At 35.9% G+C, this 16,774-nt stretch overlaps 1 protein-coding gene across 1 annotated transcript in view; it reads left to right on the top strand.

The window, feature by feature from the left end:
• Positions 1-16,774, top strand: part of LOC123941851 (muscular LMNA interacting protein) — a 259,159-nt gene that overhangs the window by 159,796 nt on the left and 82,589 nt on the right. The window contains exons 6-8 of the mRNA XM_046005630.1: positions 9,783-9,848; positions 9,932-10,015; positions 10,129-10,185. Coding sequence (XP_045861586.1) covers positions 9,783-9,848; positions 9,932-10,015; positions 10,129-10,185 — 207 coding nt within the window. The remainder of the gene's footprint in view (positions 1-9,782; positions 9,849-9,931; positions 10,016-10,128; positions 10,186-16,774) is intronic.

Below are 16,774 nucleotides of genomic sequence, written 5' to 3' on the forward strand. Positions count from 1 at the left end.
ACAAATGCTTTTGTGTTAATGACTGAAAATCAAACAAGGCTTTTGTAGTCTTCAGAGGATTTATTCTACCAGATACATAGCTGGTCAGATTAACAAAGTATAGGAGCACTTGGGTTTAGCATGGGAGGGGGGTTAATTTGATCATGACTGAAAGAGAGTAACTGCCCATAACATTTTTGAAGCCCAATCTAATTAGATAGTCTAGGCATCACAAAAAGTTTATAAGCCCTTTTAGGTTGGTCTTCCTTTGAAAGTAGTTTGCTTTCTGGCTCTATTTAGAGTGCAATTGATTCATGCTGTCTTTAGATTTTTAGAAGTTAATCCTATTTCCAGAAAGCAGGATAGACTGATGTAATATATCTGACTTAAAAGTGCCTGCGGTTCCATCAGAGTTCTCTTTTCAGGTGAGAAGCACCTGTTATAGTTTACTGGCGTGTAGTCCCATAAGAACTTTGATTTACAATGCTCGTTCCGAGTCCTTGCCTCTTAATTATAATGTAGTGCTGAGCTCAGAAACTGTTTTCTACTAAAAATCTGATTTACTATGTCTCTTCTTAAAAACTGGACTGAGCAAAAGATAACTACTTTTTTTTTTAAGATTTTGTTTATTTACTTATTTGTCAGAGAGAGACAGAGAGCACAAGCAGGAAGAGTGGCAGGCAGAGGCAGAGAGTAGTAGGCTCCCCACTGAGCAAGGAGCCTGATGCCGAACTCCATTTCAGGACCCTGGGATCATGACCTTAACTGACAGAGCCAACCAGGCGTTGCAAGATAACTACTTTTAATGAAAATATTCCTCATACTTATATTAGTTAAGTATCTTTAAAAAATAAGATTCAAAGCACTCACCATTTATGTCTCACTTGACTGGAAAATTGATGTCCAATTTGGTAGAAAATATATGTTTTTAATAAAACTCTTTTATTGGATAATATTTTGAGACAACTTCATTCAAAATTAACAAATCTAAAAAAAATCAATACATTGCTGTTGGCTAAGGTGTCAAAAAGCAATCTATAGATCTATAGTTAGAGTTCTTTTAATGGAGATTTAATAAATTTTCATTTAAATATATTTTTGTACCACAGAGAAAAAAAAACAACTCTTTAAGGCTGGCAGAAGGAATGAATCAAGATGATACATTTGACAAATAACTCCTCATTAATTTAAAAAAATCTATTCTAATACTTTTCCCAACTATTGAAACTCAAAATAACCTTTTCTCCAAATTTTAATGCACTCTGAGTATTATCCTATTTCAAAGTTTCAACATTATTCACCTAATTCCAGTTATCTTCCTTAATTTTCCAAGGGTTCTGAGTAGATAGTGTTTTCATTCATTGAGTAAATTCAATATTTTAAATGGCCTCCTGAAAGTTGTGTTTGCTTAGAGTAAGTTCCTACAGAGTAACCAAGATATTAACCTTATTTGATTGTGGCTGAAAAAACACCGCCTCATTACATTAGTAGCAATCATATGCTCAGCTCTTTGATGGTAAACAAATTTAATTAAAATGCAGGGAAAAAAAAAGTATTTGTTATTTAAAATATTCAAAGGGTTTAAACTACTTCTCTAGAACATTCTACAGAGGAGGATTAAAATCATATTATTTGTATGACTCACTTATTCATTTAACTCCTTTTAGTTGTTATTTTCCCCTTTCAATTCATCCTAAGAATTTTTATTGATCACTGGCTCTGTCCTGGGGCTATAAAGATAAATACCATATTTTCCTGATTGTGATAGGGACAAATGGTCCAGTTGGGTAGAGACATTGTTGAAAAGTAATTATGATAGAATATGCTTAAAGTATGTACAAAGTGATATGGTGCCCAAGGAGGGACTGACAGAATTTTCCTAGTATGAGGGCCAAAAATAATTCATGAAGGAATTTGATTAGCATCTTTAGGGTGAACAGGAATTCTTGAAGTGAGCTGAGAGTGAAGGAAGGACAATCTAGACAGAGTTAATAACATGTAGTTACAAGGTCAAAGAACTCAAGCCGTTCTTTGCGGTCGGAGAGCAGCTTGCCAATGAAGAGAAAATAGAAGATATTATTGAAAAGGTGAAGAAGGGCTGGTTCAAACTGTTCCCCTAAGGAGTTTGTTCTTAGTCCTCATTAATTTCTGACTTTTTTCTTCTCCATAATTATCATGGTCATTAGAAGTCGTATGGCATTGAGTCTAAAATTAAGGCCCCATATTATGTGCCCCCTTGACGTAATCATGAAATTAGAGGGGCCTCAAGTAGCCTAACTTCAAATTCCCCTCCCCACTGTCCACCCCCAGATAAGGTCCCCTAACCCTCCTTATCAAACTGACCATGTACAGTTCCTACTAAATCAAGCAAGCCAATCCCAACTTCCTATAAACCAGGGGACATGTATGTCACCCTCTTGATACTACAAAGCCTCCGGTCTTCCACCACCCTTGGTTGTTTACTTTGTGCCTGAGCACAGCCCTTGTGTGGCCCAGTGTGGTGTGCAGCCTTCTCTTCCTCTAGGCTGTGAATATATCTGACTAATAAACTGTTTGATTCCATCTGCCCAGTGGTCAGGGTTGTGTATTTGGCCGTGCCCATAACAGCAAGGTAAATAGGTAATTAAGACACTGTGTCAGAGAAAAATTAAACTATCTGAACACCAGCTAGGAGTTATCTTTATGAAATTTTCTGTTCTTGCTACCCATTACTCATGACTAGTAAGTTTAGAGGAAAAAGAAGGAAGGCAAAAGAGAAATTTTTTATGGTTAGAAAGAGGAAATCTCACATATAATTTTAAAAAGATTTTATTTATTTATTTGACAGAGAGATCACAAGTAGGCAGAGAGGCAGGCATAGGGGGAGCGGGAAGCAGGCTCCCTGCTGAGCAGAGAGCCTGATGTGGGGCTCTATTCCAGAACTCTGAGATCATGAACTGAGCCGAAGGCAGATGCTTAACACACTGAGACATCCAGGTGCCCCCAATCTCATGCATTTCTATTAGGTTATCATAGATAATGTTTTATATATTTCTTAATTACTGCAGAAGAGTGGATTTTGCAAAAAAAAAAAAAAATCCAGACAATATTTTCCTTTGTGACTTATTGAAAGGAGAAGATGGTAAATTCTTATTTTTAGATGCAACTTTTCTGAATTCTGAGGTGTATATCCTAGGCCAAAATGACAACTGGCATCTGCCCATGGTTCCTGTTGGGAAGATTAACAGTTCTGGATCTGTTCTGTCACTGGGTCTGTTAGAAAGCAAAAAATTGATTCTGTTGAGTCTTAGATTGCGTGTGACAGCTGGTGACACTTTCTGGTCAGAATATGCGTATATCAGACTGATAATGAGGAAACAAAGAATCAAAGGTAAATCTAAATAACAGGACAGGACAGACTGTAATTTTCAGTTGAATACAGCAGTTGGATGTGGTTCACCCCAAATATGAAGCTGAGCTCATAAAAAAGTCAGGGAAATCCCCAAGGGTCAAATACCAAAAGCAAGTTGAAGTTTAGAACGCTTAGTTATTCGGAAGATATTATGCTCACTAATCATAGGGATTGGGATTTACTATCAAACTGGTGAAGGGAGAGAAAGATTTGGGGCTGAGTGAGATGCGGACTGGAATTGCCTCCCTGTCATAAAGCCAGGGTTTCTGAAGGGTTACATTCTCAATTACAAGATGGATAAGAGGGGTGCCTGGGTGGCTCAGTGGGTTAAAGCCTCTGCCTTCCGCTTAGGCCATGATCCCAGGGTCCTGGGCTCGAGCCTAGCTCTCTGTTCAGTAGGGAGCCTGCTTCCCCCTCTCTCTCTGCCTGCCTCTCTGCCTACTTGTGATCTCTGTCAAAAAAAAAAAAAAAAAAAAAAAAAAAAAGGATAAGTAAAAAGAACTTTTTCAAAGGGAAATGACAAGCAAATTTTCTTATGTTAGCCTGGGCTCAGGGTAGGAAAAAAGAGAATCTTTAACCATAAGCCTACCCTGAAGTGGGTTTGAGATTTGAATTTATGCATCTCTGTGATAAGGATAATTTGTGCTAATGAATTGAAATTAGTTTGACTCATTATATTTCTAGGAAATGAACAGTAGCTGGTATTGAACCAATTCTTTTGTAGGTAACTCTGATGAACTGGGCAAAATACAAAATACAATACTAAAAGTATTGAACCAAGTGACCAAGAGCAGGTAGAACTTCAGTAGAGTCAATGTTTGTAAAGAGATAAAGGAATTGAGTGATTTTCCAAATTTTCTGAGTTTTTCATCTACGGGAGGCTCTTTGTCTCTTCACCATTGAACCAATGAAAACTAAGCAAGAAACCAGCAGGCTTACTGGATGAGGAATCAAAGAGAATGGAGGGTTACACAACGGAGGGATCTGGAAAGTGAGGGGAGAATATGGGGAAAGAGTGAGTCACAGAAAGGAAGCCCTAAATGTTGCATATAAACTCTGTCCAAACCCCTGGATGACCACTGAATTACACATGTGCCTGTTAAGCCCAGCTAACCCCAGCTAAGGATAAAATAACTAAACAGAGATTCCAGCTGCTGCCCACCATCAAGGAGACAGAGTTTGGAGCTGAATTAAGTGCCTGCTAAAACTAAACAATGATAACACAATAGTTAGGATACAAAATTACTAATTTCTAAACATATAAAGACTCAGGATAATTTAAAGCACCCTCAAAGAGAAAATGTGATTCACAGAGAGTGACCCAAAGATGTTCCAGGTGTTGTTCTTGTAACTATCCTCAAGGGTATAAAGGAAAATATGCTGATAATGAGTTATGTAGGACTTCACAAAAATAGAAACTAAAACAGGCTCAAATGGAAATTCTAGAGTTGAAAACTAAAATATTGGAAATTAGAAAATGCACTGTATTTTTCAAGAAAAAAATGAAGACGCAGATGTGTCAGTGAACTTGAAGATAAATTGCTAGAAATTACCTGATCTGAATAAAAGGGGAACACAAATAGATGGACAGAGTTCCAGTGACATGGGGGGTGATATCAAAATGTAATTAGAGTCACAGAGGGTGAGGAGAGAATGGGGTAGAAAAAATATTTGAATAACTAATAGACAAAATTTTTTCAAATTTGGTATAATATGTAATACTTTTCAGAAGCTCAGATAGTCCCCAAAATGTTTAATTCAGAGAAAATCATGACTGAACATATTACAATTGAACTTCTAAAAATCAAATATAAGGAGAAAATTTTGGAAGCAATCAAGGAAAAATAGTGCATTACATACTGAGGAACAACAATAAAATAATTGCTAACTTCTCATTAGAAACAGTGGAGGCCAGAAGACAATGCGTGGAATGACATCTTTAAATGCAGAGAGAGAGGAAAAAACTCTCTCTTATGAGAGTTGTTGTTATGTTGCTGGGGAAAACCCCTCCAAGAATGAAGACAAAATGAAGATATTTTCAGTTGAAAGAAGACGGAGAGAATTCGTTGATTAAGATTTGTACAACAAAATATGCTAAAGGAAATTCATCAAGCTGAAGATAAATAATGGTGAATAGAAACTCAGAACTTCAGGAAGGAAAGCAGAACATGGAAAATAATAAATATGTGGATAACTATAAAATGCTATTTTGTAAAAATTCCCTTAACATACATATAACTATTTAAGGCAAAAATTAAACATGAGGGGCCCCTGAGTGGCTCAGTAGGTTAAAGCCTCTGCCTTCCGTTCAGTTCATGATCCCAGGGTACTGGGATCCAGCCTCATATGGGGCTCTCTGCTCAGCAGGGAGCCTGCTTCCCCCACCATCTCTGCCTGCCTCTCTGCCTACTTGTGATCTCTTTCTCTCTCTCTCTGTCAAATAAATAAAATCTTTAAAAAGAAAAGTAGTATAAAAAATTAAAACATGATAATATATTGGTAGCGTATTCCAATATATTTATAAGGCAATTAGAACATAAAAACAAGAGTAGGGGTTGAAGAGAGCTATACAATTGCTAGATTATTGAATAGTATGTGAATTGAATCTAGATTTTGTACTGCTTGGTTTAGACCTTGGTATAAAAAGAAAAATTTTCAAGGTTAATTTATAAAAAAAAAAAAATAGTCTATAACATTCATATTAGTTTTTTTTGTTTTGTTTTGTTTTGTTTTAATGTAAGCCATACTCACTGCCACAGTGGACAAACCCTGATATTTCAGTGGCTTAACACTATCATTGTTTATTTCCTTTCCATATCCATGTTGGTAGTGTTCATTTTTGCTCTCCCACATGAGTTCTTAGTAATTCAGTGATTTAGGAAGGTAGTTGGCTTCCATCTTGTGTCTTAGTTATCTGAAGAAGATGAAAGAGAGAATTATGGAAAGTCCATATCCACTCTTAGCTGCCTTTCACCAGAGGTTATGTATGACTTCTACTCACATTTATTTCATAAGAATAAGTCACAAGATCATACTTAAATTCTTGAGACCAAAGAAATGTATATCTGTGTCCAAGAAAATGAAAATCTCTGATGAACATCTAGCATTTTCTTTGCTATGAGATCCAAGTTAGTGGAGGGCAAATGTGTTAGAAAAAAACAAATGTAATCAATTAAAATATTCAAAAACTGAATAAAAATGAAATAGGAAAAGTAAAACAAAAACAAAACAAATGTTTTGGAAACATTTAAACATATAAGTAATTGTAATAAAAGAAATGTTAACCTCTCCAGTTAAAAGACAGTAGAAATTAGACTGGATCAAAAAATGAATTCTAGACATCTGCTATTTATAAACCACTGATTTTTAATGTTTGAATGTAGGAAGTTGAAAAAAAAGAGGCATAAAATGATGTACTAGTAAAATGCTAATCAAAGCATTTGGTTATATGAGGCAAAATAGATATTAAGACATAAAACATTACTGGTGAGACAGAGGGTCACTTTATAATGATAAACATTTAAGTCATGAGGGAGGAATACTTCAATTATGAATGTAGCTAATAAAATGGCTTCAAACTATGTTGAGTAAAAATTGCTGGTATCACAGGGAGAGATTAGCAAACCCACTATCATTCCCTGAGATTTTATGATACCTCTTTCAATTATTGATAGAGCACATATGCAGGAAACCCAATAAAAGTAGGTTAAATTGAATAAAACAATAATTTTGATCAGATATACACACACTTACATGCAGAAGCCTGCAGACAACAGAAGATAGATATTTTCTTAAGCATAAATGGAATATTTATAAAACCGTGTCTTACGTCATAAATCTCAAACTTCATAAAAAGTCACTATTATGAAGAAGAAATTCTCTGGCTATAGTATAACTAAATTAGATAATTTTAAAATCGGGAAAAATCCTCATTTTAAAAAATTAATAGGGAAAACCTCTTTTAAATAGCCCATGAATCTAAGAAATCTTAACAAAAGTGTTTAAAGATGTATTGAAAATGGAATGACAGTCATCATACTATATATAATGACTTGTGAAATGCAACAAAAGGAATACATTCAGAAAGGTTAGGATAAATCCAAAAAAAGGTAGAGGGAAGGAGTTAGTTAAAGATATTAACATATATTACTGAAATGGAATATGAATATGCCAAAGAAGATCAATGCCAATATGTAGTTCAATTAAGAGATGGGAAATTGATCATTCTCTGGAGAAACTGATTGTTTAAAAAAGTAGGTAGACACAAATAAATATTAGAGACAATAAAGGATTGGGACTAAGATGGTGGTATGAGACTTCTGAAATTTCCTCTTCCCATAGACACACCAAATGTACAGCTATATGTTGAGCAATTCCCTCTGAGAAAAATCCAGAAACTATGTGAGTGAATTTTACACACTGGGTGAATGAGAATATCAAAACATGTTAAAAAAAATAGAAAAGGCTGAGATACACTGTCCTTATAGACTCCAATGCTGGCACAGCTCCATGTTGTTGGGAAAGAATCCCCCAACTCCCAGGTTCGCTGGGAGGCATGAGGGATTTAGACCACATATGAAGCAACCCAAATTTTAAGAATTCCACCCAAGGGCATGACTTACTAGGTTAGAAAAGAGTTCCTTAAATCACAAAAGAAAATGATGAAAACTTTGACCGTATTGCGATGAAAAGCTGTGTGTGTTATCATAGGACATATTGGCGATCATGAAAAGGGAAGACAAGACTGGGTGAAGACATGTGTGCCACATCTAACTGACAAATACTTTGCATCCAAATTATATAAAATTTTCCAACAAATGAATAAGAAGCAGACAACCCAATAGAACAATGAATACATATGTAAAGGAAACACGAATAATAATAAATACATAAAAGAGGCCCAACCTCAAAAATTGTCAGGCAAATTCAACCTAAAACCATAGGGAGATATTTTATGCATGTCAGGATGTTAAGATTCTTCAAAGTCTGAAAAACAGGAACTCTCATTCATTGCAGTTATGAGTGTAAAATTATACAATTGTTTTAAAGAATAATTTCACAATATCTGAAAAAGCTATCTTTTTCTTTATGTCTTAAATTACAAATATGTTATAAAGAAAAGTGTACGTGGGAGATAGTTGTTACAGTTTCTAATAGGGAAAATATGGGGCACCCTAAATATTCAGCACTAGAAAAAAAAAAAAATTCAGCACTAGAAGAAGTATCCATTTTGTTGTGGAATATGCTTGAAATGGGATATAACGTGGAGGCCCAACACTAAATGAATAGCTATATGGAAAACAATAATAAGGGCAAGAGGAAATTTTCAGAGGTGATGGACGTGTTTATGGCAATAGACTGTTGACATGGTTTCATGGATATATACTTGTTTCCAAACACATCAGCTGCATATGTTAAATAGGTACAGATTTTTGTATTTCAGCTGTATCTCAATAAAGTGGTTTAAAGCAAGCAAACAAACACAAAAATGTTCCAGAATCATATTTTGTACTTACATGAAATTAGAAGATTTGCACAACATAACCTTATATATTGTTTAGTGATGTGTAAATATATTGCTACATTTTAAAAATTAAAGGCATACACATGATGATAAACACAAAATTAATGAGTGATGAATTCTCAGGTTCATGTGGAAGATGAAAAAGCAAGCAGGGAGGAATGCATACTGGTTTCCATTATTTTGTGAAACTAATTATTGTCAATGGCGTACGAACACTGTACGGGGTGCCATCTTACTTTCTCCACATCTGAACTATATGTCTAAAGTAGGTATCTGAACTCTATCACAGTAAATAAAAAGTAGATACCTGGCCTATATCAAAATAAACAAAAAGTATTTTTCAAAAGAGTTGGATGTCATCTGAGGCCAAGTCTAATGAATCAAGTAACCCAAATTTTTTATAGCCAAATGATTAAAAATTAGGCAAGTTTCTTTCTTGTGTGTGCATGTTTCTTATTAAACTGGCCCTGAAGCATTTTCTCAAAAATAGTTATTGTGGTATTTTGAGAAAGGGTGACATCATTGTTTCTGTGTGTCACTTCCCAAAGTGATTTGTTTGAAGGGGACAAGTCTCATCTGGATGTATAATGTGTCCAAGTTCTAGTGTGTATGTTAAAAAGTTCGGCTTCCTTTCTTTATTTCAATACTGTATGTTGGAGATACTCATTACATCGGAGAAACTAGACAGGTGTGAGCAAAGCCTCTATGCTAGATAATAGATAATAGATATAGATAATAAATTGATGATGACCATCAATGATTCAAAGTCTTTTTTTTTTTTTTTTCCTTTTTGAAATCTTGAGATACAGGGCTTTTTTGAAGAGACTTTTCTACTACATGTATATTTGACTAAAAGCCTCACATGAGAACTATTTCGTTTATCACTAGGCACTCGACGAACCAGCCAAGACTGAAAGTGTCTTCAAGGACAACACTCTAGACCCACCTCTGGAGGTAATGACTTCAGATTACCCATGCTTTTGAAACAAAGGACCAAAACTCATTGCTAACTCAGTACCTGGTTTCAATTCTTCCAGTTTTGTTTCCCTGCACAGCTCAGGCAGCAAACTGAAGAGCTCTGTGCTACCATTGATAAGGTCTTACAGGATTCCTTGTCTATGGTAATGCCTTAGACTAGAATGTGCAATTCAAACATTTGCTTTGCTTCTCTTCATTTTCCTCTGTTTGAGTATGATGCGTCTTAGGTTTGTCCTTGTTTCTTTTTCTTTTCCAGCATTCTGACTCTCCTTCGAGTTCCTCACAGACATTGTTGGGTTCTGACACAATGAAAGTATGTATATATTTCATATAATTTGCTGAACCATAAGAGTGACTAGATCAATGGTTTTTTTTTTTTTTTTTTAAAGATTTTATTTATTTATTTGACGGAGAGAGAGAGATCACAAGCAGGCAGAGAGAGAGGAGGAAGCAGGCTCCCTGTGGAGCAGAGAGCCTGATGCGGGGCTCGATCCCAGGACCCTGAGATCATGACCCGAGCCGAAGGCAGCGGCTTAATCCACTGAGCCACCCAGGCGCCCCTAGATCAATGGTTTTAAACTGCAGATTAAGACCCTGTGGTGAATTGGGAAGTTAATTAGTTGAATAGCAACCAGCATCTTAAAAACAGAATAATAGGAATGTAAAATATCAGACTTGATTACAACTAGTGAGTAGTATTGTTGAAGTATGTTTCAATTTGTTTACGTGTATGTATGTAAGTATATGTGTACAGGGTTACAAAGTAAAATTTATTACTAACTATGGGTTAAGTTCAAACAGTTTGAAAGCCAAAGTGTTAGACTTTGTCCTTATAGTTGACATTTTAAGAAGCATTTTAAGAACCGCATATAGAATTTGTGGCTTATCCTTATCTCATACCATAGTACTTATGTAATTCACAGTCACTTAGAATTGCAGAAGTGGGAAAGGAAGTAGACTGAAGTTACAGTAGGCTAAGAGCTTTCACACAGGTATTTCTGGAACTTTTTTCCTTTGGGTCGACTAAACTTATTTCGTTGTTCTTTGACTCACAGGGACAGAAACCTGAATATTTTAGATTGTTAGGATACCACTAAGTCATTAATTGTTTTAACTGAGTATTTAATTATTTCCTTCTTATAATATAGTCATTTTTGTTTGTTGGAATAAAATGCTACATTATTATTTTTTGAATGCTTAATACAGATCTCATCAAATTTTCAAAATGGTTGTGGCTTTCTCTTTATAATTGTTAAGGTTTTTTGGTCAGCTGTATTTTCACTCTTTGAGTATAAATGCTTTTTTCAGGTTCCCTTTAAAAATTGTACATTGCGGGGGCACTTCGGTGGCTTAGTCATTAAGCATCCGTCTTTGGCTCAAGTCATGAACCCAGGGTACTGGGACTGAGCCCTGCATTGTCGGACTCCCTGCTCAGCAGGAAGTCCTTTTCTCCTTCTCCCACTCCCACTGCTTGTGTTGCCTCTCTTGCTGTCTCTCTCTCTGTCAAATAAATAAATAAAATTTCTTAAAAAGTAAAAATAAAATAAAAGTTGTACATTGTATATACAAAGTAGGTTTTACACGTACAGAATTGCTTATGACTAGAAGAGTATCCTAATTTTTGATTGGATTATCAAAACTATAATTATCCATGAATAATGACATAGGAACTCAGTAACTAATAATCATCAGTATTAACAAATGATATTTTAGCAGAGAGGACCTACAAATAGATATTTGTTGTTTTTATATTAGTCTATTCATTGTATATTCTTTAAGTCTTTAATCTAAAAATATGCCATTGATTTCTTTGAGGCTACATAAATTTTAAAGTATATTTTCATTCTGTTTGTTGAACTTATAAAAAGTATATTTTATAGTAGGAATAGAACTTAAGTAATACTATGTGAATAATATATATTATTGATTTATTTAACAAATATTTAATGCTTATAGTATTAAAATGCATTATTCTAAGTCACTAAATTTAAGACAACTGTTTCATTCAACAAGTATTTATTAAGGGCCTACTATGGGCCTGGTGATGTGAGGCATTAAAGAGATAATGGCGAGCAAGGTAACGTAAGGGGAATATTTTGGATGTAGTGATCAGAAAGAGGAATTCAAGCTGAGAGCAAAGATGGGATGAGTCCAAAGTATGGAGAGATCAGTGAGATTAGCTTTCAGGTGTAAGCATGTGCACATTTCCTGAGGCAGGAAGGAACTTAGTGTGTATGAAGATGAAAGCCAGTATGGCTGCGGTATAGTGAGCCAAGGACGGAGCATGTGAAATGGGACAGTGGGCTAGGGATGGTGACTTAGATACTTTGAGCATATCCTGGAGATATGGAAGGCTCAGTTTCAGCCCTTAGCAATATGGTGAATATTGCCATAAAGTGAATCAAGTGCATTTTTCCATTTTCCAATACATATAAAATTTATGTTCACAATATATCTGTTAAGTGTGTAATAACATGTCTAGAAAACAATGGACATATCTTAATTAAAAATACTTTATTGTTAAATAATGCTAACCATCCTCTGAACTTTCAGCGAGTCATAACCTTTTTGCTGGTGGAGGGTTTTGCCTCCATGTTGATGGCCGCTGACTGATCACGGTGGTGGTTGCTGAAGGCGGGGGTGGCTGTGGCAATTTCTTCAAACAAGACAACAATGAAGTTTGCCTCATCAATGGACTCTTCCTTCCGTGATTTCTCTGTAATGTGTGATGCTGTCTGATGGCATTTTACCCGCAGAACTTCTTTCACAATTAGTCCTCTCAAATCCTGCCACAACTTTAACAACTAAGTTTCTTTCGTATTCTAAATCCTTTGTTATCATTTCAACAATCTTCCCACTATCTTTATCAAGAGTACATTCCATCTCAAGAAACCGTGTTCTTTGTTCCTCCACCAGAAATCCATTTGAGTTTGATCATGAGATTGCAACAACTCGGGCACATCTTCAGGCTCCACTTCCAATTCTAGGTCTTGCTGTTTCCACCCCATCTGCACTTACTTCCCCTAGCGAAATCTTGAACTCCTTCAAGTCCTCCATGAGGGTTGGAATCAAGTTCTTCCAAACTCATGTCAGTGTTGATATTCTGACCTCTTCCCATGAGTCACAGATGTTCTTAATGGCATCAAGAGTGGTGAATCCTGTCCAGAAAGTTTTCTTTTCATTTTTTCTTTTTTTAAAAAATTGAGGTATAGGTATTCTTTCTCTTCCTCAGCCCACCCCACTTTGGCTTGTGCTTGGTCTCTCCCTCTTTGAAAAAAATACAAATAAAATCAATAAAATTGGAGTACATTGATACATAATATTATATTAGCTTCAGGTGTGCAACATCGTGATATGACAATTCTGTATATTATCCAATGTCACCACAATTGTAGCTACTGTCTGTCAGCATATAATGCTATTATTATACCACTGACTATATTCCCTATGCTGTATCTTTTATTCCTGTGAATTATTCATTCCATGACTGAAAGCCTATACTTCCCACTTTCCTTCATTCATTTGACCATTCCCTTGCCTCCTTCCCTCTGGCCACTATCAGTTTGTTCTCTGTATTTATGAGTATTTTTCTTTTTTTTTTTTTTCTTTTTTTTTTTTATTATTTTCCATTTTATTTATTTTTTCAGCGTAACAGTATTCATTCTTTTTGCACAACACCCAGTGCTCCATGCAAAACGTGCCCTCCCCATTACCCACCACCTGTTCCCCCAACCTCCCACCCCTGACCCTTCAAAACCCTCAGGTTGTTTTTCAGAGTCCATAGTCTCTTATGGTTCGCCTCCCCTCCCCAATGTCCATAGCCCGCTCCCCCTCTCCCAATCCCACCTCCCCCCAGCAACCCCCAGTTTGTTTTGTGAGATTAAGAGTCATTTATGGTTTGTCTCCCTCCCTGGTTTTGTTTATTTATTGGCTCATTTGTGTGTTCTTTTTTGTTTTTGTTTTTGGATTCCACATATAAGTGAAATCATATGGTATTTGTCTTCCTCTGTCTGACTTATTTCACTTAGCAGAATATCCTCAAGGTCTTTCCATGTTGCTGCAAATGACACAGTAAGACTTGAAAGTCAATATTACTCATTGATCCATGAGCTGCAGAATGGATGTTGGAATAGCAGTCATGGCAACAACATTCATCTTGCTGTACATTTCCATCAGAGTTCTTGGGTGACCAGTTCTTTTGTCAATGAACAGTAATATTTTGGAAGGAATCTTTCTTTCTGAGCAGTAGGTCTCAACAGTGGGCTTCAGATAGCCAGTCAACCATGTTATAAACAGACATGCTGTCATCTACGCTTTGTTCCATTTATAGAGCACAGTCAAAGTAGATTTAGTATAATTCTCAAGGATTATTCCTAGGATTTTCAGAATTGTCAATGAGCACTGGCTTCAACTTAAAGTCACCAGCTACATTAGTCCCTAACAAGAGAGCTGGCCTATCCTTGGAAGCTTTGAAGCCAGGCACTGATTTCTCCTCTCTAGCTATGAAAGTCCTAGATGGCACCTTCTTCCAATATGAGGCTGTCTCATCTACATTGAAAATCTGTAGTTTAGTGCAGCCTCCTTCATGAATTCTTCCTAAATCTTCTGGATAACCTGCAGCTCCCAAATCAGCATTTGCTGCTTCATCTTGCAATTGAGTTGTATGGAGATGGTTTCTTTCCTTAGACCTCATGAACCCACCTCTGCAGGCTTCAAACTTTTCTTCTGCAGCTTCCTTATCTCTCCCAGCCTTCCTTATCTCTCCCAGAGATTTGAAGAGGGTTAAGGTCTTGCTCTGGATTAGGCTTTGGCTTAAGGGAATGTTAGTGGCTATTTTGATCTTTTACCCAGATGGCAAAATCTTTCTCCACATCAGCAATAAGTCTGTTTCTTTCTTATCACTTGTAGATTCGCTGGAGTAGCACTTTTAATTTCCTGCAACAACTTCTCCTGTGCATTCACAACTTGGCTGTTTGGCATGAGAAGCCTAGCTCCGGGTTTATCCTGGCTTTCAACATGCCTTCCTCACTAAGCTGAATCATTTCCAGCTTTTGATTTAAAGGGAGGGATGTGCAACTCTTCCTTTTACACGAACACTAAGAGACTGTTACAGGTTCTTAACTGACCTAATTTCAATTTTGTTATTTTTCAGGGGACAGGGAGACCAAGGTAAGGGAGAGAGATTGAGGAATGGCTTTTGGGGAAGTCAGAACACATCTTTACCATCTTACATGGGCATGGCTTATGGCACCCCAAAACAATTACAATTGTAACATCAAAGATTACTGATCACAGATCACCATAACAAATAGAACAATAATGAAAAAGTTTGAAATATTGCAAGAATTACCAATAGGTGGCGCAGAAACACAAAGTGGCAAATGTTGGAAAACATGCTGATAAACTTTTATCCCAGGTTGCCACAAAATTTCAATTTGTGAAGAACACATTATCTACAAAGCACAATAAAGTGAAGCACAATAAAGCTTATATTTAATAGGGTGAAATTTGGAATCCATGGAAAATGGAGGGATATAAAAATGTGGAGGAATAATATAAAATGATTGAAAATGGTCAAGATGGCTGCTATGAGGGGGCTTTTGAGGTCAGAGGACCAGTCAGTGATGATGGCCTAAGTGGGGTGAGTTCAGGGGGCTAGAGGAGAGCATGTGAGTTTGAGAGACATTTTAGGCTTGCTGCGGGGTTAGATGGAAGTAGTCTCGGAGAGTAAAATCATGGATGAACTCCAGGTTTCTGCCTTGAGCATAGACAATCATGTAGAAGGCAAAATGTGGAGGAGGGGAGAGGGTTATGATCACTTTGGTCAGGATGAGTTTGAAGTATGTACCAGGGATCCTTAAACTGTTGTGTCTGGAACTCGTAGGAGAGATCTGGAGATGATGGGCACGTTAACATTGAGAGTGCCCTACAGAGAGCTCCAGGAACAAAATATTGTAGGTCCAATAAAGGAGGTAGAGGAAAAGCCAGTAGAGGAGATGAAATGTCCATTGTTGTGAGAGGAAAATTAGAACTATGTGGTAAGCTACGAGAGTAAGAGAATATAATGGGGTAACTGCTGCCTAGAGGAAGACAAAGATAAAGCTAGAGTAGCATTTATTAGGTTTGACTTGTATATTTTGAACTTGTGTTGCTTTTGCTTACGTGTGGTGTTCATTCTCATCTTTTTGATTTTTATACCCTTTAATAGCATATATAATCCTTTTGAGCCTGAGGTTGTTATTAATCTAGTATGAAAACAGTGACCTCCATGTAGGTAATATATGTATACAATTTTAAATTCATGTTTTCCTAGCTATATCTTTTGTTACTATTTTCTATTACTTTCTTGCCTCATTACTTTTTTACTATTTTCTCTATTACTTGTTGTTTTTTTTTTTTTTTTAAATGTTTGTGCCCTCTGATCTAATTATTTTTAGGACAATATATTTCTGGATATCACTTTTATATTCAGTCCAGAGACTCTGTTTATCTGGGAGCCTAAATCTTTTTTTTTTTTTTAATTTTCCTGCTTTCTTTCTAGTATTTTGACATTGACTCATTTGAAAATTTAAAAAATTTTGACTATTTTACTTTACTTTTTCTTTGCTTAGTTGCACATAAATTGTTAAAGATAATAATTATGTTTACCTTTCTATCCACTTTGCAATATCTGTGTTATATCTTTCTTGATATCTTCTTTATTTAGATCCTGATTTCTCACACACTGATAGCATTCCCCTGGATTTACTTATTTTTTCTTGGTGGAATCTTGCCGAAAATTATATACAACAAGGTGTTTTTGTGTTGGTTCTGTGGTCTATGTTTTTGAGAATATCTTTATTTTGCCCTTTCATTTAAATTACAGTTTTGTTGAACAGAAAATTATAGGTCCTGTCTCTTCA

The sequence above is a fragment of the Meles meles genome, chromosome 5 (assembly GCF_922984935.1).
Source record: "Meles meles chromosome 5, mMelMel3.1 paternal haplotype, whole genome shotgun sequence".
NCBI lineage: Eukaryota > Metazoa > Chordata > Mammalia > Carnivora > Mustelidae > Meles > Meles meles.